Genomic DNA, 24,627 nt, shown 5'->3' on the forward strand with positions numbered 1-24,627 from the left:
AGCAGGAATGCATGTTTTGTGTATGTGTACTGTATGTTTGGTTGCCACCAGTGTGCAAAAGTGGTGGGGCACAAAAAACTTAGATGTCTATAAGCTTCTGCAGTGAGGTTCATGGCTGGCGCTGACTCTTCAGGTTTACAAATATTATATTTTGACCTAAATCAAAATATAATATTATTTTCAAAAGCTTTTTTTGTCTGATGCTTCAATTAATTTGAACAGACAGTTCAACAGAAGGATACCCAAAAAATGTAATTTTATCATTTAAATATTGAATTGTTCTCTCTTAGTAAGATCCCATTTTCAATACAATTGTAGTCTTACCTTGACTTGAAGATTAAGTCCATTTGCCTATCCTTCTGGACAAAAATCTCTATTACTTTTTTGTAAAAGTCCATCTCTATCTTCTTGTAGTTTCAAAAGTCTATCATAATCTAATCGATAGATTTATGATTCGAAAATGATAAAAGTAGGGTATTATCCGGCTGAACAAAACGTGCATTTATCTAACAGGTACGTTTCCCACAGATCTTATTTTGAGCTATTTTCTAAAATCCTATGGAGAAATCTCATTGCTTTTTTTGGAGGGAAGCCATGCGCAGCTTACTTCTTGGTTTTAGGACGCGTCTCTCTCGTCTCCTCTTCACACACCACACTTTTCGCGGCACACGTACTTACAGCCAATCAGTTCTGAATTAGGTGAGATGATGTATGGTGGGGATGGCAGCTCTATGCCCCTATGGTCATTATTTTTTGCCACACACATTAAATAGGAAAATACTCTGAGCATGCGCAGTGTAGTTTTTACAGTCACCGTTCACTTAGACAGTGAGAGGGAGGGGCAGGATCGGGTTTTGTCCCACATGGCTTTAAACAGCTCAATAGGCACACACTGTAGACACTAATTAGAAGAACACATACTAAAACAGCAATGTACAGACGAATCAGGTGATTAAACATGATCTTACAATATATTTTATATATATTTTAATTTATTTTTTGCATTTTGTTGTAATCATTATTTTAATACTTTCTGCTGACACTAGGTGGGGCTGTGCCCCACCTGCCCCTAATGCCCAGTCGCCACTGGTTGCCACGTCCCCCGAGCTCCTCTACCAGCGGAGAGACTGAGAGAGAGCCTGTTGGCAGCACCAGGACGTCCGTCTGTACATATTGAAGTCTCATCACACTCCCTCTCTGTCTGTCTGTCCACTGCATTCCTTCCCCAACAGCACCTGCCTCTCACTGCGATATTTAGCTGCTTCTCCTCATCATTTCAGAAGAATTCACTTAGTGTGTCTCCCCTACATGGATCAGCTGTTTGCCCCAACAGTGAATTTCATTCCCAAATTAAAGCCAAGGAAACATAACAGAAGATACTGAGAACAGCTTATTATTTCATTTTACCAGGACAGTTTTTACCGTAATAAGAAACGGCCAAACAGCATGTCTAAATGTAAGGCTAAAATACATGACAAGAATATTTTTGTAATGTTTCCCATACAATAAACGTCAGACTTATTTAACTTTGTATACTTAAAATAACTTCATATTGCCTCAGATATCCAATCCTGGAGCTCCTGATTCAGAGCTTTGAGGTGAAGAAATTAAAATGATGAGCCTGAAGCTGCCTTAATGTACATGAAACTCAATGTGCTCTCTGCGGGGTTGGGAGCCGATCCTTTAGATAAAAACAGATAGTTAGTTTTGTTTCTATAGTTACCTCCCCTGCTTGCCAGTGCTGCTTCACACAGCTATACTCTTATTGGTTGCATGTCTAAAAGTCAGCGGCGATAAAGATCAAAGTTGAAACAAATTGAACTTTGGGTTGAACTTGTTGTGTACTTCCCTTGATTATACCATACAGTACTATTAGAGTGTTTTCAATGTATCTGACACCACTGGTGGAAAGCTGACTTCAATGATTTCATAGGACAGAAAATGTAGCTGGGTCCAGATTTGTTTGTTAATAAAGATTCCTGACTTGAGTGAAATGAAACCGAAGCAACAGCCATCATAAGAGCTGGTTGAGTGCTATTCCTGCAAAGGAAAGGGCCTTATCTTATATAAAGGACAGTCATTTACTAAAGAAAGGAGAGTAGGTCAATCTGTCCCACAATTCCTGGTGGCAGCACCATGTCAATAATATGAAGGTAGATATGGTGCAAAGTGCGAGAGCGTGTAAAACCTGATGTGAGCACTTGCAGAAAAAAAATCTGAGCTTGTGTGCATACATTTACACTTGTATAAAATATCCACGTAACTGTGAACCAAATTTACACTTGTATAAAATATCCACGTAACTGTGAACCAAATTTGAAGTCACAGAAGGAAAAAAAAGTTGTGTAACTTGTAGAAAAAAAATTAACTTAGTGATGAAATGTTCACTTGCAGAAAAATACATATTTTTTATATTTTCCATTACAACTGCAACTTGGTTATTACAACCTCTCAAATCAGTCATTACAACTTGACGAATCTGCTCTGTGGCAGTATAAATCAACGAATCTGCGGTCTTGACTTTTGCTACACTTCTTGCGATAAATGTGTCACAAAAGTAATTTTCACCTGTAGATGTGGGGGGAGGGAGGGGGGTTGGAGCGAAGGGGCGGAGCTATCAGAACGACGAGGCTCGGGTGACTGGAGACTGCGGGGCTAACGGTTTGTGTCACTACCAGTCCGCTGACATGGCGGTATCAATCAACGGTAAGTTTTGCCCATTACTTGCCCAGTATTACTTTGAATATTATTATTGTGATTGAGGATTAAATCCGCTTTGAAGACCACCGTTTTATATCGTGCAGTTTAGCGGCAACATAACGTCAGTTAGCCAGCTAACGCTAGCTTTGTTGAGTTTATGCTAGCTAAACAAGTAGTGGTTGTAGTCTACAGCAGTAATTAATATATTATAGCCTACTGCTTTGGCACTAACGGTTGATAACCGTTTATGAAAATAAAACCAATTGAACTGTACTGAAATAATGACAAGTTTTATAATTGTCTTGGGCTCCTGCTGTGTTTTTAAAGCCTTTGTAAATTATCCATGCTATTTTCTATTTAGCTAACGTTGAAGTAGTGTATGTGAAATCAACCTCACAATAAGATGTGTGTATATTACAAATATTAATGTCATATTTCAAGATGATTACTTGGATATTACAATATGGTTGGTTGAGCTGGAGTTCATTATTGAGCTTACACGTTAACGTCACAGTCATCTGAAGAACGAACCCAAACCTTGTTGTTTTTATTAATTCCATTACCAAATGGGTATCAAATAAACAGTAAGCATTGGTAATACAACTTCCAAAGTTACAGTAAAATAAAAAGGACCCTGACTCGGACAATACACAATCCAACATGTTCAACAGAAGAGAATCAGTTATATTGTTTGTACACATGGTACTTTACATATATATCTGTTTGTTTAAGGTGTCCAGGTGATGCAGACAGGCTGGACCAGAGAGTGAGAGACAGAACTGGACTCCTCACAGCAGTGAACTTCAGCTCAGGTACAAAGACTATTTTTTTCATACTGTATCAAGATAGATATTGGTTTAAATGAATGAAGTATTGACTTTAAAACACTGTTATAAATTATATTAAACAATACTAAATACTAGATCACCTACACATCAGTTAAGTTGAGGTTTTTTTCCATGCCAAAAGTTACATTTAGATGTTAACAAGCAATATGACTTTGTCAGCTTTCTAATTTAATGTATTGAAGGCAAAGATATTTAACACATAGTGAGAACTGCTACTATGTATCTCTCAATATTGTCTGTAAAAAACGTGGTAAAAGTGATTCTTTCAGTGAGACAACAGAGCAAGCTTCTACAGTTGCACTACGTTTTGATAACAGTTAAATATTATTTTGATAATAACATATATTTCAATGTTGATGAACTTCATACTGTTCATTCATAATCTGATTGTCTTTGTAGCTCACTGTTGAAAAAAAACAAAAACATTACAATTACAAAATATTTATATCTACAGCCCCTAAACACACAAACACACCGCTTTCATAAATAACACACTTGTTCTGTAATAATATGTTTTATGTTTCCTGTCATTTTTGTTAGGAAAGGACATGCCTGAAAGACACAACATGTTCTCCTTCTCTGAGGGTCAAGAAGAACATCCAAGAGGAACATTAAAAGCTGATGTTATGAGATTTTAAGACCAGTACAGAACATTCACTAAGAAACTACTTGTATTGTGAAAACACAGTCAGCTGATCGAATGCAGCTATTTCCACATCTACACTCCATCCGCTGATTATTTCTATTTGCCTCGCTTTATGAGCTTCACATCACTTGTGCCTTGTACCGCAGAGTTTGCAACGTCACAAATAAATGGGGCCAATCTTCAGTCAGATGTGAATGTGTAATCTAACATTTTCAGTAAGAATAATGGACAAAAGGAATACAAATACAATTTACTGAAATGTGAACCAAAAGTTAATCAAATGTTTTAAATAAAAAGCACATATGGACAGAAGGTGTAAACCTATTAAATGTATAAGTAAACACATTTAGTCAAATAAAGTGACAGACTAGGCCTGTGCAGTTGGTATCAGCTATGCCCAGCATGGGCTCCTCCATCAGGCCTGGTCCTCCTCGCTGAGGAAAGACCCTCAGTCCTCTCCACACCAACAGACAGGACGTCCATCACACGGAGGTTTCTCCCTGAAGTCTCTGCAGCTCTCTGGACACCACGCTATCTCAATCCGTCCATCACACGGAGGTTTCTCCCTGAAGCCTCAGCAGCTCTCTGGACACCACGCTGTCTCAATCCGTCCATCACACGGAGGTTTCTCCCTGAAGTCTCAGCAGCCCTCTGGACACCACGCTGTCTCAATCCGTCCACACTGAATATGAGAGGGGGAAAATGAAAATAATAAATGCTTTAGACAATAAGAAACATAAAGTTGACTGTTGAGTTGCTCAGTTTTTTTAGATTGTCAATACTATTACTGTATAACTAATATCTCAGGTTAAGAGGCACATTCAAATACAGATTGGTCTTTAAATACATGTTGTCTTTTGAATTGTTTGTCTAAAGTCAAGGATCTAGAAATGGTACTTAGTTTTAATGATACAGTCTGGTTATTATGCTGTTTGGAGGAGGCCTCACAGGTAAGAGCACTAACTAGCTACCATCACATGTACCTTAGCTTGACTTAAATGTATTAAACGTATAATTAAGTGATATCAAAATATAAATAACTAATGTCATGCAAACATATTAATATTTGCTTGATTCCAGAGTTGAATTTAGCACAATTGCATACAAACGTGAAGGGATTTTAAGATTCTGAAGTCTTCGTTCTAAATAGAAAATAGCATGGATAATTTACAAAGGCTTTAAAAACACAGCAGGAGCCCAAGACAATTATAAAACTTGTCATTATTTCAGTACAGTTCAATTGGTTTTATTTTCATAAACGGTTATCAACCGTTAGTGCCAAAGCAGTAGGCTATAATATATTAATTACTGCTGTAGACTACAACCACTACTTGTTTAGCTAGCATAAACTCAACAAAGCTAGCGTTAGCTGGCTAACTGACGTTATTTTGCCGCTAAACTGCACGATATAAAACGGTGGTCTTCAAAGCGGATTTAATCCTCAATCACAATAATAATATTCAAAGTAATACTGGGCAAGTAATGGGCAAAACTTACTGGTTAATTTCCTGTTAATGGAATCATGTTGTACGAGTAATATGATCATGTTATGGTATACTTTGAACACTTCTGTTCACAAAGGAGAAGTGGAAATGTTTCTATTTACAATACATTTATGTATTTACCTTATTCTATTATCTACTTGAATAATTTCAACTTTTCATCTGGCACAATATAATGGCATTGCAACCAGCCTGTAATTGTTGCATCTGGTCCCCATAACATTGACTGTAACGAAAAGCACACAGACAGATCCAAAGTGTCCTGTGTTATCTGTGGTTGTTGGTTTTGAAAGAAACAGCATATACAAATGCACACCAATACAATTTGGTGGGCAAACTACAGGAAAACATGTATGATAACAATGTGTTTTCTGCATTGCAAATGTCTTGAAAAAGTGAAAATAACATTAGAAAGGGCTTATAACAAATTATAAATAGTTGTGAATGGACTGATTTGCCACTGTTTACGTATTGTGGCTGTAGGTGGAAATGGAAGTCTGTCTCTCTCAGTAATGTGTGTGTGTGTGTGTGTGCTATGTATCCAAGAAGAATGACGTGTTTATGGAGCAACGTTAACCTCACTGTGAGCCCCACATGTGTGCAGTAAAATAAAAGGGGGGTGGTAGAGGGGGAAGAACAGGATTTGTATGAAGTTGCAATCAAACCTGCCTTGTTTATATGTCCAAGTTCATCCAGACACGATGTGTCGCCCACCATTGAAAACAAAGAGGAGATAAGGGGGAGAGGGGAGCTAAGTGTGAGGGGAAAGAAAGTAATGAGCAATCCTTTTTTTGGCATCTGATACTCTCCTTAGAACATTTTATTTTTGCCCTTTCTGGTGTTATTATAGATCTGCATAATTCCACAGTGAGGGAATGCAATGGAATAATTGCCATTGGATGCAATTTATACATTGCTGAAACATTCTCCCCAAAGAATGAGCCACTTTCCTTTTGGACCAAAAATCTCCACTTTTCACACATACAGTACCTTGATTTAATGGGCAGATTACCGTGACATTGCTGAAAACCTTCATGCTTCATAAGGGACTAAACCATCTGAAGTATTTTTCCAGCTAGTTTTGGATCTGAAGTGATGTCCCTCGGTCAGTCACCCTATGGGTCCAGGACTCCAGGCTGAATTATGGTAACTGGTTTGCCGTGGTTACTAAAGATATGCATGGTAACCAGAAGATAAATCCCTTTTTTTTTGGCAGTTTTTCTCACTTTTCATCTCGTCTGAAGCCTTCGCTTCCCCAATCAAACGTCTCAACAGCTACAGAAGGGATTGCAACATTGTCAAAATGTCACTTTGTCCAAATTAACATATTGAACTCAAAGGAGAATACTTCTGTACTTTTTATTATTCTCAAATGGGCCATTGTGTAGAATAAGTAATTCACTTTTTGTAATTTATTACAAATAATAATAATACATTGTATTTACCTAACGCTTTATCGGGTGCTCAAATACACTTTACAGAGGTAAACAAATATTACATTACATTACATTGCATTTAGCTGACGCTTTTATCCAAAGCGACTTACAATAAGTGCGTTCGACCAACAAAATACAAACTTGAAGAAAACAGAATCATATAAGTACATCAGGTTTCATAGAGCAAAAACATTTCAAGTGCTACTCAACTGGCTTTAGATAAGCCAGCCCTTTATTAGTATAAAAGTGCTTTGTTAATAGTTCTATCGCTCGAAGTGGAGTCGAAAGAGATGAGTTTTCAGTCTGCGCCGGAAGGTGTGTAAGCTATCTGCTGTCCTGATGTCAATGGGGAGCTCATTCCACCATTTTGGAGCCAGGATAGCAAACCCACGTGTTTTTGCTGATGGGAACCAGTGAAGGCAGCGGAGGAGCGGCGTGGTGTAGGAGAATTTAGGAAGGTTGAAGACCAGACGAGCCGCTGCATTCTGGATGAGCTGCAAAGGTTGGATGGCACATGCAGGTAGACCAGCCAGGAGGGAGTTGCAGTAGTCTAGGCGTAGTAAGTAAATAAGATGTAATTTGTTAGTATTTAATACCATGGTATTCATACTTTTACTTAAGTATAGGATCTGAGTACTTCTCCCAACACTGCTTATGTAGCAGGTGAATAACATAGCAGTGTTTAAGTGCTTTTTAGCAAGGCTGATTTCCATGTGCTATTTGGTTTCCTTTCTGATTTCCTCCCTTACTTCTGTTTCGTAAAACTGGTTCTGGAGATAAAACACATCCGTTGTTCTCCATCTTTACTCCAGATTACATTTAATTGTCTCTTGTGAGAACCTGATGTTAGAAATCATCTTTGTTTGATAACTCCAGTATGTCTGCAAACCCGCTATATTCAGCCTGGCTTCACCTCATGTTTCGGATTTCTGGTGCCAAAAAGACGAGATGCTGTTGGTTTTATTTCTGCGTTGCAAGTGTAGGCGGACAGATGGTGATCACTGCAGTGTGTGTGTACTCCAGTGGCGAGCCGTGACTTTTCTACCTAGGCCCTCTGACCCCACCCCCCTCTTCCCTCGAAAAAAAAAAAAAGTGATTACGTCACAGCCTATAGTATACTTCAGTGGAATATCAAAACAGCGGCCCGGGGTGCAAAACGCATCAATGACAGCGACCCTCTACCACACAAAACAACCCCATTTATATAAACACCTATCATGACAGGGCACCCACAGCCAAGTAACAATTACAAATGAATTAAGTCGGCACGGCGGCCCAAATTGAAAATCACTTTGGCTTACCTTTGATGATCAAATCATCTAAACACAAAGTCCATCCTCCTGTCTTTTTGGATGAAGAACTTGATGGCGTCGTCATGCAGCTGATCCTTTGCTTTTAAAGCAATCAGCATTTCCTTCTCGATCGAAATTAAGGCCAAGTCTGACAGTCGGACTTGCCCAGTCGTGGACCTCGAGTAGCTTTTTATGCGCTTCAGAGCAGAGAAGGACCTCTCCACAGAGGCAGTGGACACAGGTATTGTCAGGATGATGCATGAGAGGGTGTACACCTGTTTCATGCTTTCACTCAGTCCTTTTTTGAGGAGAATCTGATGAATGTCGGCTGGGCTTTTCCCCAAAATGTCAGACATGCCGTACATCACGGCGAGTTCCGTGTGCAGTCGAGGCTGGTCGAAATATCTGCCATAGCTCTCCATCAAACTGTTCAAGGCAGCAGTTGGGAAATAGTTACAGTAATGCCCGAACTGTTGCGGGTCCAGAAGGGCCAGGAATTCCAGCTTTTTTTGGTCACTGAAGCGGTTGGAAATCTGGGTTAGTAGGCTGTCAATTACGCTGCAGTGGAGCTCCCTGTACCGTGCACGAACGTCTCCTTGAGCTCCACGGCCGCGCGGAGGACCAACCAAAGCCTGGGTTTCATCGTAGACGCTGTCAAAGTTCCCCTTCTCCTGTTCAATTTGTCGCTGTAGCTGATCCACTCTGGCCAGGCAGAACTGCATATCAAAACCTTTGTTCTGAAGTATTTCAAAAACAACATCCGACTAGGAGAAGATAGCGTGGAAGGTTTTTAACCAAAAGCTGAAATCGAAGCTGGTAAGGAGGGTGATGTATCCATCAGAGCAATGAACAGTTTCGTCATCAAACTCTGTGTGATGGTCTACGATGTGCTCGAACACCTACGAGAGTAATGCTTAGTTTAGAAAAAAGAACTTATAGACCTCCAGTAAACACTAAGATTAGCTTTTCATTTAATGTAATACTAGCATAGTTATTTACCTTCATGTTTTTATGAGTGGGTAGTTTCCAACACTAAATAATTTCTTTATTATTGTTAATATTTCCATTACGTTCATTGTTATTATTATCTTACCTCTCTCAATTCCCTGGTCTTCTCTGCCACTGTGCACACCAAGCGAGAATGAAAGCACCAGCGAGTCGGAGCTGCCCGTGGAAGCCTATGCTGGCAAATATCATCCAGTAGCTTGGTGCGCTTTGCTGAGCGGCTGAAAAAGGTGGCCAAGCCAGAGAGGTGGGAGAAGAGGACCTTACACTCTCTTATCTGATGATACCCAATTGTATCTCAGCACCACTCCATCCTCCCAGCTCCCCCCTCAGTCTCTCATCAACTGCCTGCATGACATCAAAGCATGGATGTCATGCAACTATCTGAAACTAAACAGCATGAAAACAGAGCTCATGGTTGTGGCACCCAAGGCCCTGCTCCAGAAGGTTGGTGACTTCGTCCTTGAGGTTGACGGCTGCTCCATCTCCCCATCTCCTGAAGCCCGCAACCTGGGTGTCATCCTCGACTCCACCCTTTCCTTCCATTCCCACGTCAAATCTGTGACCAAATCTGCCTTTTATCACCTGAGGAACATTGCCAGACTCCGACCGTCACTCTCGGAGTCGGTTGCCGAAACCCTAGTCCATGCATTTGTCACCACCCGCTTGGACTACTGCAATGGTGTCCTGTTCGGGGTTCCCAACAAAACACTGGACAGGCTCCAGTATGTCCAAAACTGTGCTGCTAGGGTACTCACGCACACAAAACCGTGGCAGCACATCACTCCCACCCTCATCCACCTACACTGGTTGCCGGTCAAGTCCCGCATATCCTACAAAATCCTCCTCCTTACCTACAAATCCCTCCATGCCCTTGCCCCCCAGTACCTATCGGACATCCTTCACCCACATGCCCCACCCCGGAACCTGCGGTCCTCAGACTCTGGCCTGCTTACCACCCCCCGCACCAAACTGCGAACCTACGGGGACAAAGCCTTCAGTGTGGCAGCCCCCACCCTCTGGAACGCTCTCCCTGCGGAGATAACGCAACATCCCCACACTTGAAGCCTTCAAAAGGGCCCTCAAGTCCCATCTGTTTGCCAAGGCTTTCGGCCCCTAAATCGATCTGTTGTTCTGTTTGTCTGTCTTTTGTTTTGTTATGTTTGTCTTTGCACTATTACTTGTGAAGCGACCTTGGGTCCCCTGAAAGGCGCTATAGAAATCGAAGCTATTATTATTATTATTATTATCTTGGAAGCTCCCTTTGACAAGACGAGATTTAAGATGTGAGCATAGCAGCGAATGAAAAGGGCCTGTGGAATTGTTTCCTTAACTTTCGCTTGCACCCCATTCAATCCAGAGGCCATAACAGCTGCTCCATCGTAGCACTGCGCGACCACTTTGTCAATACAGCCACTCTCCCTCAGGAACTCCAGCAGCCGTGTAGCTATGGCCTCTGCTCGTTTGTCCTCTGTCACATCTTCGTACTTGAAGAAACGCTCTTTTATCCCATCGTCAGTGACATATCGAAGCACATATGACATCTGCGCCACGTTGCTAATGTCTGTCGTTTCATCCAACATGACCGCGACAAAAGGTGCCTTCCTCAGCTCCTCTTTCATGCTATCCGTCATTACACTAGCGACAGCGCTGATCAGGTCATTCTGAATCCTTGAAGATGTGCCGGTAAATACTGTTGATGTGGCGAGGTGTGTGTGCAGGTCGCTGTCATATTCTGCCACTAAATCCAGCAACTCTATGTAATTCCCCTTGTTTGATGAAGTTACACTCTCATCGTGACCTCGGAATGGCAACTCCTGCTTGCCCAAGTACACCACACAATTTATCAGGCGTTTCAAAATTCCTCTGTTCCTCTTCACCTTTTCATTATGAAGGATGACACCCCGGCGTTGTTGCTCATCCAGCTGGAGCTCTATCCTGGTGTCCCCAAATATTTTAAGCCGAATAGTAGCTCTGAGGTGACCTGAAGCATTCTGATGGCGATGTGCTGATTTGGATAAACTTCCTAAATCAGAATATCCATCTCTGGCCCATGACCCACTGTCCGCTCCAAAAAGCAAGCAATCCCAGCAGTACAGCTTTTGTTCCCTGGTTGATCCGGTCATCCAGTTGTATCTGGCGTAATTGCCGATATTAAAATGCCTCTCGAACCGTTTGGTTTTTTGAACCAAATTAAGCTGTGGTATTGGTCGCCCTTTGGTAATTAACTCCAATTTATCAGTGTAACTCATTCTTGAAAAAGACTCGGTTAGTAGTTTCGCAACGATGTCATCACTATCACTAACGTGAGCCATCGTGAATATGCTAATTACGCCTAGCTTGACCCGTTGATATATCACATGCATAAACTTGGCAGCGCAGCGGGCGGAACTTGTCATAAAGTCCGCGATAATAAAGCCCTCCCATTTAGAGGGAAGATATGATTGATCAATTGTACTGTCACTTGACATTACTCTCTCGTTGTTTTACTATAGCGGGCCCTCTGTGAATCGCATAGAGGGCCAGACAAGCTTTTTTCATGTAACCCTTCACATTCAAACAGAAACTGAACAGGCAGATTCGAAGGATTTATTTCTTTGGAAATTTTATTTTAAATACAATTAAATCAAGTTTTTTCGGTAAAACTAATGAAAAATATAACAAAATTATATTTAAAAAATATATATTTAAAAAAATATATATATATTTTTAAATGTTTTTAAATATTATTTTTTAGAATATCTTAGGCCCTCACAGCCCTGACGGCTCGCCACTGGTGTACTGCCATATGTGCCGGTGTATACCTGGGCATTGCATGGAAGACTTGCAGTCTGCTGGCCTTATGCTGCTTATTTTCAAGCGAACACACACACACACACAACACAACACACACACACACACACACACACACACACACACACACATACACACACACACACACACACACACACACACACACACACACACACACACACACACACACACACACACACACACACACACAGTATTTTTAGCTGGCCTGAAGCCTGGGATTGTTTGTGAGCAAAATGAAAAAAAAGACAGGAGATTTAGAAACCATTGTCTTTAGGTATTTTACACGTTGCTAAAGGAGCAGACTCCATCTTCACCAGAATCATTATTCAGACAATATTCGGCAAATTGGTGCTGTGGGAACCAACACACGGGCATCGGTCACCAGGACGTCCCGCACAAGCATACGTGGACGTACTCAAGAATGACGTAGGAGCACAAAGTACCAATGAACTGGCCAGATGTATGGAGAACCGGGATAACTGGAAACAACGATGGAGGGCTCGTCTGAGGACGACCTAGAGAGAGCCGTTCTCCCTCCAAAAAGTCCCATTAAACATGCAAATCTTCCTTCAAGCAATCCTCTGCATTTTTTACCCTTTCAGTCAACGGGCTCTTCCTGGGCCTCATCAACATCACACTCTGAGTCTTCCTCTTCAGTGTCACTGTCCAGCCTTGTTGAGGATGGCTCTGTGTCCGGCTCAAAGAGCCTTACGGTACGTCCACACTGCAGCTTTTCAAAAATCTCAAAAATCTTGGAGCTGGGCGTGTCTGAAAGCTTGGGGATTTTTTGCGGGCAACGAGACCAACAACCAATCACATGAATCTCCCGCCCCCGACATACAAAGCAAAAAACCCCGGGGATTTTATGCGAGCAATATATATATATATATAAACTCCCCAAACAGGCGAAAACCTACCAGTTTCACCCACTGTCTCTGCCACCTCCCTCCATGCCTGGTTCCTCCGGTTTGTATCCCGTTAATAGTTCTGGTCGTAAAGAACCGGGTGATTTGCTACCGTAATTTCTCGTTTGGAATATGAGGAAATGAACTGCGGTCTGGCTCTCCCTGCTTACACGCGGTTTGATTGGCTAGCGCTTCTACTGTCAGATTTGCATAAACGGGATTTGATTGGCTGACGCTTCCAGCTCAGCTTCAAAAGTAGAACATTGCTCAACTTTTGAATCCTGAAAATCCTGGAAATCCTGGAAATCTTCGCTTCGCTCCCCCACAATGCAGTTCGGCGACAAGCGAGGCAAAGTGACGTCATCCCCATTCAAAGTCAATGGACAGAGAAGCGTTGGAAACGGTTGAAGATTTGTTTAAAGCTGCAGTGTGGACGTACCGTTAGGTTTGCCCGAATGCCAACCAGTTGTTCCACTCTCACATCTGTGAGCCTGTTGCAGTGTGCTATGGCATGGATATTCAAGTGTACTTGAATGGCATCTGTTTGTTTTAGTCAAGATTATGCTAACATATACTTTCCCCAACTATATTGAAGTTCCCTATGAAGAGCCAACTTTCAATTTGGAAAATTCCCACAAATTCCCGTTAATTCCCATGAAAAGTTTCCATCTTTGAAAATTCCCGGAATTTTGCAACCCTACTGACCTGATAGATCATCCAGTCAGAGTCCAATGTAGATCTCTGAGTGGTGTAATCTCCTTTGGTGTAAGACATCATCATGACAACACAGTTTTAGGGAACGCTTTAGGGCATCCGGTCGCTTGCTCAAGGGCACCATGGCCCGGGAGGTGAACCAAGTAGCAGTCCACACTCCATATTTAGGTCTGTTCGGGGACTTGAACCGGTGACCCTACGGCTCACAGTCGAAGGCCCTACTGACATTAACACTTATTGTCAGTGAAAATAATAATATGAAATACATTTTAAAAAATGTGAATAAGGGAAGCAGCTTTCAATCTGCTCAATGGGACACTTTCCCACTGACACAAGGTAAAAAAGAAAAATTGTATTAGGACTGAAACATTTGCTGAAACACAAAGTCTGCTCCTACCTGTGAACAAATAACTGAAGTTCAATGTTAGATTATTATGAAATATACATGCTATTTTCTTGTCGGATAAACTACAAAGATACTGGAAGTGCCATCGTACATGTTTCCTTTCCTTCAGCGTCCTTTGTTCTGTGTTCCCAGCAGACAGATGAAGCCGCTCAGACAGACAGTCAGCCTTCATCACAGACGGTCCCTGAAAGCACCGACAGCAAGGCCCAGCCCAAGAGACTGCACGTATCCAACATCCCCTTCAGGTTCAGAGACCCAGACCTCAGGCAAATGTTCGGCGTGAGTACTGAATCAAATTTATTAAATGTTCATGTTGATGTTTTACATTTGGATTTAAACAAAAAACAGGAATTAAAAAGGGTTGGGTTTAAATGTTCTGTTAGACCAATCACAACAATATAAATCAATCACTGAGAGTTTCTCTTTTGTTTGTCTTCACAGCAATTTGGCAAAATCTTAGATGTGGAAATCATCTTCAACGAGCGAGGTTCTAAGGTACATGGTGTTTTTTGTGTTAGCATGTCTAAAAAATATTTTGTTGTGGTCCAGAAAAATTGGCACAGCGAAGTAATACTGTTGGCTCTGATTATTTGTGTTAGCTCAAATGTTCTTTATAATTCTCTATAAAAAACCTCACTGTATTGTTCACTTTTTAAACCCAAAAGCTAATATTAGTGTTTAATAGTGTTTTATTGAAATCTCCTCATTAGAAGAATATCCTTCTTTCATAGACTTATGTATATAAAATATTAAAATCACTTCCTTTCAGAATATTATATATGTTTTTCTGCTCTTATCTTGTGTGCTATACGTTTGATTATTAGTGTCATCTTTTGTATTATCTTTGCTGATGCCATGCCATTATTTTGGTGCATTTGATTTACTCTCTTGTACTTCTTTAGACAAATATTTTTTCCCAACTACATTGCCAACATGAGAATATTGCAGTGTATGATTTATATCTATCTACATTATGCAATAATCATAGACCTCTGCTATGAAAGCAGACATTTATTATTAATGCATGTTATTAACCCCTTGAGACGGGACAGTGCAGGTAATGAAAGGGGAAACGTGTGAGGCTTCAGTTCCAATCACTAACCATTGTGAATAAAATGTCTTACAGACAGTATTCGATTTTTCATTGTTCGCTTATACATTTTTACTGACTTATGTTCTATATGAATTAAAATGGCCGTTCACAAGGTATTAGCTCCCAACAGCCATGGTCAACCATTGCAACAAAAACGACAGGCTCTCAAGCTTTTCACTTCTGAATATGACAAAGCAGTGTATGGGGCTCTAGTGAGAGCGATAATAAATATCAAAGTTGGGAGGGTTGTATCTTCTAATCACCTGTAAGGAATGGTTTGCCTGGGGTGTTATACTAGCTGCAGTATGCAATGCAATGTTAGCATTAGTAAAACCCCATTCCAGACTTGAACATCCACTGCATACACAGTATACACTTACGGAGTTTGAGCTTACCATAGGAGCGGCTGCGTCTGCAAACATAGACCACAAAAACAACAACCAAACTTGATATGTTGCCTAGAACACGCAGGTTTAGCCTCAGTCTTTTAGCATGCTATCATGTTCGTAGCACTTGGGTGCAAATTGAAGACCCATTCGAAAGGTTACCACTTTAAAATGATCCAGCCAACTACTCAAAGTTAAATTACGACCAGAAAAATCAATGTTCTCTGACTAAGAATGGCAATACTGATGTCGCACCCGTACAACCCAACCCAGTCTCATGGCATTTCGTGTTCACCAACACGATTTTTAATCTATTGATTCGTGTTCACCAACACGATTTCCCCCTTTTTTTCGTGTTGCACAGCACGATTTTAAAAGCAATGTATTTCTACTGGTAATGTGTTTCGTGCCTGCAGCACGTATTTTTCTCCGGTCGGGTCGTGGAAGACCGGAGCTGTGTGGTTCATAAAAACATGTTCTTACTCAATATCAAGCCACAATTATTGCTTTCATTTTAAATCGTATAATTTCGACTTTTGTTTCCGTCTGTGAGGAAAATAAATGGGGCTCAGAGCCTCAGAATACTGAAATCTGTATTTTTTAAATATTTTTTACCTTCTAATTTGTTATTCTTTTCAAAATAACACACTGTTATTTACTCACAAATAACACACAATTATCCTTGCTTTTATGTATTGGTTTAATTCCATAATCTCTGGCTTTTTTGGCGTCCGTCAGGAACTGAATTTCAAAATAAAAATAACCGGAAACAGACGTTTGCGATTACCCAAGATCCTCAGCTATGGTTTAAGCTCGCTGATTGGATGTTTTAGCCGCAATGCATGCTGGGATTTGGTGTTTATATGATATGATATCCGGAAAACATTTTAAAAGAATAAAATAATACTTAATTCCGAGTGCTCTTGCTTTTCTCTTTGAAAGTCATCACATAACGGCATTGTAATACACGGTTCGGCTGCATTACATATTACAGATCTGCCGTAGTTCTTTATTTATAGAGCCCTGATGAGAAGACCTTTGGAAAAACTGAAGAAATGCCGCCGAAACTGAATACTTGATGTGGATCATAAATATATCAACAATTAAACAACATCTTCAATTTCTCTTCACACAATACGTCTCCTTGCTGTATCAACACTAATTTGGCTGACTTTTACATTTGATCTAATTCATAGATAGGTTATATTTACACCATAACGGTGCACAGCTGATATAAAATGACTTAGTTTTTAAAGATATTACTGATTTTCTTTGAATGTAAGAATGTAAATACTGAGTCTGAAATAGTATAGCAATATGCTGTAAAATTATGTGAAAGCATGAATAAAACTACACATCTTCAGATGTTGTACATAAGTGTCCTACACTAATAATACACAGTTATTATGGCTGTGTGTACCTTGTGTGCACCTCCTAGTGGTTAAAGCACGTTATTGAATTATTGTTTTTATGTGTTATATTTGATATACATACTTTCATAGGGGGAAAGTAGAAGGTCTGTGATAGAAATATAGAATATAAAAAATCAAGAAGATACTATAAGTGATCTCTACAATAAAACAGTTTAGTGCAGGATGTACAAAGATATTAATATGAGGATGTGCAAAACAGACAAACTAATTAAACTTTATTAACACATTAAATAATACTTTAGGTTAAGGTCTTCTTTTAAATAAGAAAAAAACTTAATAAATATTAAGCCTGACAAAGTACTGAACGTCTAATATATTGCTTTCCTGCAATGTTAACTATGTTGAAGCACTTATTTTAACTGATATTATACACATTAATTATACTCTTATGTATGTAGATAGTATAAGAAATGTGCAGAATATGACAGTTTAATGGTGGAGGTACACACATATCGATAGATGTCTTGTAATGCACTGTTGAGGAACCTGTGACCCAAGTTTTTCATTCATTGCATAACTACACCGTAGTTGTGTATATGATATGTCAATAAACCTTTGAAAATCTTGAAATCCTGAAAGGGATGTGCAAAATAGCAATTATATACAGTTTTTAATTAACTATTAGTAGAACAATAACGAGTAATGAATATACTTTATAGAGATCTGCAGGTAAATGTTTAGTCTTCTCAAGCACCAACTATCAAATATCCTGATTGTTGGCACTTGACAATCACCTTCCCTGAATTTTACTCAGGTGTAACCAGGGGTGGACTGGCCATCTGTTATACCGGGCAATCCCGGTGGGCCGTTGACCCAATGTGGGCCGGTCCGCTATGTTTTTTTTTATTTTCTATTTTTTCTCTAAATTCCCTCCAATTGGGCCGGCCAATTGGCTACAGAGGGCTAGCAAGGTGTTGCAAGCATCAACACATATTATTGGTCTATTGTTTGTCATTGTCAATCAATCATGGGCTGACAGGCTCAGAGAGCCCTGATAGTGCTGTCAATCACAACACAAACCAGGGTGGGGCGGGACCTCATGGCATGGGCGGGAGTCGCGGGACGGGCTGCTGCTGAGCTGAAAATGGATAAGCGGAAGAAACGCCCGGGTGGCGCTGAAAAACTGCGACTTAAAAAGCTGAAGTCTCTGGAGGTGGAGGCTGCTAAATATTCTAAATTGACGGACCTATTTGGTGCCGGGGTCACCACCCCAGCAGGTGCTGCTGCGCCGGGAGACGAGCGAGTGGAGGCATACATGGTAAGTAACGTTAGCCTGGGGCTGGCGAGGCTACATTTTTGAGACATGTCCAAAAAAAAAGTAGAAAACATTTTTACATTGAATGTGATGTGACCTAATTAACTGCATAGTCCGCCTTGTGACAACATATTAGCCCAGAGTTGAAGGGCTGTGAATGTTGGTAGTTGTGGTTGATTTTGTTTAAATATGCCGAATTGTGATATTATGGGTTATTATTGTTCAAATGATTTAGCTAGGCTAGCTAAGAGCTGCTAACGTCAGCGGTCTCTTGTTGCCAGTAAACGTTCACATGGACCAACAAGCTGTAAGTAGAGATGCAGAATCAAGCTGTATTGTTAATACAGATGAGATACTTTGAATTTTAGCACAAAATACAAGTAAACCTATAGGAAATAATTAGTTTAATTTTCAATATTTGCCATTGAATTTATTGTAATCTTTCAATTCATTTATTGTTTACTGAGGTGATAACTATTTCATAATTTGTGTGTAACTTTAATTTCTGTGTAAATGTGTTACTTTTACTGTAGTTTTCAAATGGCTGTGTATAGTGCTGTCTTGAGCATTTTCAGGTATTGTCACAAAGATCTGACTTTTTTGCATTGGAAAACACTAGTAAGTGTCATAATGAAAACATGGCAAAGCCACTAGTGTTGTTACGCTCGCGAACGTTTCGTTCAATATTAACTAATCTTTTATCTTGTACATTATTCTGTGGTTTTGAGTTATTTCCCCATCCAATGATAAATGCTTTCCCTATGTCCAGCCCAGACAGGTTCAGGGCAAGTCCAGCTGGTCAATTCAGGGAGAGAGCCAGACCAATTCAGGCAGCCCAAAGACTGCACCACCTGAGAGGGAAAAGGCTGTAGAGAGTGAGGAGTGTGTCAGCCCAAAGACTGCACCACCTGAGAGGGAAAAGGCTGTAGAGAGTGAGGAGTGTGTCAGCCCAAAGACAGGATCACCTGAGAGGGAAAAGGCTGTAGAGAGTGAGGAGTGTGTCAGCCCAAAGACTGCACCACCTGAGAGGGAAAAGGCTGTAGAGAGTGAGGAGTGTGTCAGCCCAAAGACAGGATCACCTGAGAGGGAAAAGGCTGTAGAGAGTGAGGAGTATGTCAGCCCAAAGACAGGATCACCTGAGAGGGAAAAGGCTGTAGAGAGTGAGGAGTATGTCAGCCCAAAGACAGGATAACCTGAGAGGGAAAAGGCTGTAGAGAGTGAGGAGTGTGTCAGCCCAAAGACAGGATCACCTGAGAGGGAAAAGGCTGTAGAGAGTGAGGAGTGTGTCAGCCCAAAGACTGGATCACCTGAGAGGGAAAAGGCTGTAGAGAGTGAGGAGTGTGTCAGCCCAAAGACAGGATCACCTGAGAGGGAAAAGGCTGTAGAGAGTGAGGAGTGTGTCAGCCCAATGACAGGATCACCTGAGAGTGAAACAGCTGTAGAGAGTGAGGAGTGTGTCAGCCCAAAGACAGGATCACCTGAGAGGGAAAAGGCTGTAGAGAGTGAGGAGTGTGTTAGCCCAAAGACAGGATCACCTGAGAGGGAAAAGGCTGTAGAGAGTGAGGAGTGTGTCAGCCCAATGACAGGATCACCTGAGAGTGAAACAGCTGTAGAGAGTGAGGAGTGTGTCAGCCCAATGACAGGATCACCTGAGAGGGAAAAGGCTGTAGAGAGTGAGGAGTGTGTCAGCCCAATGACAGGATCACCTGAGAGTGAAACAGCTGTAGAGAGTGAGGAGTGTGTCAGCCCAAAGACAGGATCACCTGAGAGTGAAACAGCTGTAGAGAGTGAGGAGTATGTCAGCCCAAAGACAGGATCACCTGAGAGGGAAAAGGCTGTAGAGAGTGAGGAGTGTGTCAGCCCAAAGACAGGATCACCTGAGAGGGAAACAGCTGTTGAGAGCTATGAGTGTGCCAGTCAAATAACAGATTTTTTTTCACAACCTGATCAGAAAAATCTCCAGTCATTTTTAAATTACCATCCTCAGCAAAAAAGTAGCAATCCAGTGGTGCAGAAAGTGTTCTGTAGCAGAGACGGCACCAGTAGAAGGTGACTGACGTACTGTCCAGAGCGTCACATGCTGTATGGTTTCATCTGCATGGCATTCGGTTAGAGAACTGATAGCAGTCTGTTCATCAGTGGAATGTCAGATTGGAGGCATATACACCAGCGCACAGAGGAGCATGAGAGAAGCAGTGCACACAGAAACTGTGCTGAAGCTTACCTCTTGAAATCCGCCAGTGCTGATATCAGCAGTGTGTTTGGTGGCAGTCAGATGTCGGCGCACAGAGAGCAGGTCAGAAAGAGACGGCAGGTTTTGGAGCGCATCATAGATGTCATCAAGGTTCTTGGGAAGAGGGGGCTTGCATACAGGAGGTCAGAAAATGAGGCAGCATATACTCTGGAAGACCACACAGTTGATCATGGTAATTTCTTGGAACTCATACTTCTACTGGGGAAGTATGATTTCTGTTTAAGAGAGCACCTGGACAGCTGCATTGAGAACAGCAAAAAGTTGCATTTGTCTGGTGGCACGAGAGGCAGAGGCTACTTTGTAACTTTGCTCTCCAAAACCACAGTGAACTCAGTGATAGATGCAATTCACCATCTGATTCAAGAAAACATCTCCAGTGATATCAAGAAAGCAGGAATGTTTTCAGTGCAGCTGGACACAACGCAGGACATCACCTCTCAGGATCAATGCTCTATAATTATGAGGTATGTTACTGATGTTGTTCATGCTTGTTGCAGTGCTGAAGTGCAGTTCATCCACTGGACAGACCTTTGTCAACATGCTGTCAGAAGTTCTGGACAAAATGGGCCTCAGCAAGACCATGTGCATTGGAAATGCGACTCATGGGGCATCAAACATGCAAGGCCAATACAAAGGATTCTCCTCACTGTTGTCTGCACAATCTCCAAACCAGGTGCATGTATGGTGCTACGCACATGTACTAAATCTGGTGCTTGCAAACACAACCCAGATTGTTATTGAGAGTGGGTCCCTGTTTGCGCTCCTCAATGGCATTGCGGTATTCATCAAAGAGTCATATAAAAGGATGAATGTGTGGGAAGAGTCAGGCCGAAACAAGAGACGTAGACGCCTTGCTCCTATTGGCGAGACACGCTGGTGGGCCAAGCATGAGGCCCTGAAGAAGAGACACGCTGGTGGGCCAAGCATGAGGCCCTGAAGAAGAGACATGCTGATGGGCCAAGCATGAGGCCCTGAAGAAGAGACACGCTGGTGGGCCAAGCATGAGGCCCTGAAGAAGAGACACGCTGGTGGGCCAAGCATGAGGCCCTGAAGAAGAGACACGCTGGTGGGCCAAGCATGAGGCCCTGAAGAAGAGACACGCTGGTGGGCCAAGCATGAGGCCCTGAAGAAGAGACACGCTGGTGGGCCAAGCATGAGGCCCTGAAGAAGAGACACGCTGGTGGGCCAAGCATGAGGCCCTGAAGAAGGTGTTTGGCTCCTTTGGAAAACCCGAAGATGGTCTGTACGTTGATGTGCTGCTGACATTATCAGCTATACAGAAACAGGCAACAGTGAAACCATGTATCCGTGTCATGGCCAGAGGATATGCAGAGTCATTGCTCAAGTATGAGACGATCTTGACGGCTCAAATCTTCCTCCGCATATTTGAACATACCTCTCCATTGTCTAAATACCTTCAGACGGCAGGATTGGACATCCTCTCTGCTCACAGAATGGTGGCATCGACACAGGATACGCTGAAAAGCTTGGGAAGAGATTTTGAATCTGTAAAAAAAGCAGCAGACACATTTGTCAACTGGACAAACACAGAAATCCAAGAGAGAGATGACACGGACATTGAAGTGGAGGCCACACTGCCACAAAAGAGGAGGAGGATGAAGAAAGTCTTGCCTGGAGAGATGGCTCAGGATGAGACCCTGGATGATGCAGAACAATCCTATGAGGTGAATGTGCATAACCGGATCATGGACACAGCAATTGAAGCCATTCATAGGCGCTTTTTAACACACTGCAATCTATATGCTGACTTGGCATGTCTGGATCCCAGTGCTCTTCCCTCAGCTCTGCACCAGTGCTCTTCCCCAGTCTGCCCTTCAAGACTTAAGCAAGTGCTTGCAAGGATTTGACAGCAGGGCAACCAAGGAAAATATGCAGGCCGAGTTGAAAAGCTTTGCACTCCAGTGGAACAGGCTGAAGGCATCCCCATTGGCAGAGTACAAAGCAAGAACAGTAGAAGATGGATCAGGTGGTGAGGAGGAGGACAACACAGAAGAGGTTGAGATAACTCCCATAAGCTGTTGCTCCTGCAAAGAATGCCCTCTGTGCTGCTACCAGATACTTCGCCGTTTCAACATGCTAACAGATGCATACCCTGTCCTAGGCCTGGCTTATACATACCTGCTTACATTATCCCTCACACAGGTGGCTTGTGAGCGCACATTTTCAATTTTGAAGTTTATTCAAAACAGACTCAGAAGCACCCTCTCATCTGAGAAATTGGAGGCATTTATGTTGATGGCCACAGAGAAAGACATCCTCATGGCCTTGGACTCTGACTCTGTGATAGACAGACTTGCAGAGAAGAGTGAGCTGCTTAAAAAGCTGCCCCACTGATAAGGCCAGAAATATTTCATATTATTGTTATTATCACACATCACACATTATGGATGTAGTAATTCATTATTTGTCATTTGAATGATGCTTTTCAGAAGTGTTATTGTGCTTATGTGTTGATCCTTAATGGTGTGATCATGAACACTAAATGATCAATTATTCTCCATTACAGGTTGTTCTGATATATTTGAGGAGTCGTTCTCCCTCTGTTCTATATGTGGACTTGTTCTCTCATTTGGGACCACTGTTAGAATTTGGTAAGTTTATCATGTATTTTTTAATGTTGTATAAATTCATACTTCATAATTTTAAAAAAGTTTTGAAAGAAACGCACATCCCAAACGTTTTCAACTCTAGGTGCAGGACAGAGGAAAACATTTTATTTATTTTTCAGACTTAATAATGTATCCAATTCCCTCTCAGGTTGACCACTTGACATGTGAGAGCTTGAGTAGTTGTTCCCCCTCCGTCCATGTTCGAGGATTTGCTCCACTGTTGAGTATGTCATGTGTCTTATAATGTTATATGAATTCATACTTGATTTGTGATGATGAGAGACTTAACAATGTTTCCATGTCTCTTTTAGGTTGACCACCCTATATATGAGAGCCTAAGGAGTTGTTTTCCCTCTGTCCCCTTTTGAGGACCTGCTTTGTCTCCTCCATCATTCACTGGGCCACTTTTTGGTTCCTGGGCTTATTTCATGTGGTGAGAGGAATGCAATATGTGTATGTTTAAAGGTTTATGTGAAGAAACATACTATGTGTGTGATAAAATGACAGTTGGTAAATCATAAATGTCTCTTTATATTCTCTGCTACCATTATCACCTGGCAAACAGGTTTTCCTGACCTGCTAGAAGTTCTTCTATGATGCTTGAGGCATCCATCATATCTGAGAGCTTCGTCTTGACTGTGAGTTTATTATGCAACTTGTTTTGTCTCAGATTGAAACAAAAGGTTTGATTATGATTATTTCCTGGCTGAAGATTTTCATATTGATGGTTTTAATTTCAAACATCTGCATATCTTTTAAGTTCAATGAACAGTTATGCAGGTAGGCCTTAGGGCTCTTTTGAGACTTAAGTCATCCTTCATGACAGATACATGTGTTCACTAAGTGTCACTACGTCACAAAAAGGCTACATGGCTACATATACTTGTCAGTACACAGATACTGAGTACAAGTTCTGTTTGCTGTTTCTTGCAGGTCACGAATTTGGTGAGGAGTAGAGCTGGCTGTCTGCGGACCAGGAAGTAGAGCAATACATACTTGTGCACATACACGTATATGAGAATGCATATCTATTCAGACCTGTCTTAGACTTTTCACACAGCTATATATATATTTTTTTTTCCAATTCTCTATTTATGGTTTCATAATGACTGAGTCACCGTTGAGTGAGTGAGTTTCAGCTCTAATGCTGCTACTGTCTGTAATATGTTTCTATTTAGATTATTTGTCAGGATATTTTTTTGTTATTATTGTCCGAGTCTGGTTTTAACTAATACTGGGCTTACACCAAAAGATTTTCACAGTCACAGACTAAAAACTGAAAGGGTAGCATAAGGGTTCTTCCCATTT

The 24,627-nt window shown here is 41.4% G+C and overlaps 1 protein-coding gene and 1 long non-coding RNA gene across 2 annotated transcripts in view; both read left to right on the plus strand.

The window, feature by feature from the left end:
- Positions 1–24,627, plus strand: part of LOC117533583 (RNA binding protein fox-1 homolog 1-like) — a 380,569-nt gene that overhangs the window by 254,865 nt on the left and 101,077 nt on the right. Inside the window, 2 exon segments of the mRNA XM_034197413.1 lie at positions 14,401–14,547; positions 14,710–14,763. Of these exon segments, the coding sequence (XP_034053304.1) occupies positions 14,401–14,547; positions 14,710–14,763 (201 nt within the window).
- On the plus strand, positions 18,250–23,957 carry LOC117533588. The gene is made up of 5 exons (XR_004567079.1): positions 18,250–18,438; positions 23,217–23,301; positions 23,468–23,543; positions 23,631–23,752; positions 23,885–23,957. It is a non-coding gene; the product is annotated as an uncharacterized LOC117533588 (long non-coding RNA).

Source organism: Gymnodraco acuticeps, unplaced genomic scaffold (genome assembly GCF_902827175.1).
Source record: "Gymnodraco acuticeps unplaced genomic scaffold, fGymAcu1.1, whole genome shotgun sequence".
Classification (NCBI taxonomy): Eukaryota; Metazoa; Chordata; class Actinopteri; order Perciformes; family Bathydraconidae; genus Gymnodraco; species Gymnodraco acuticeps.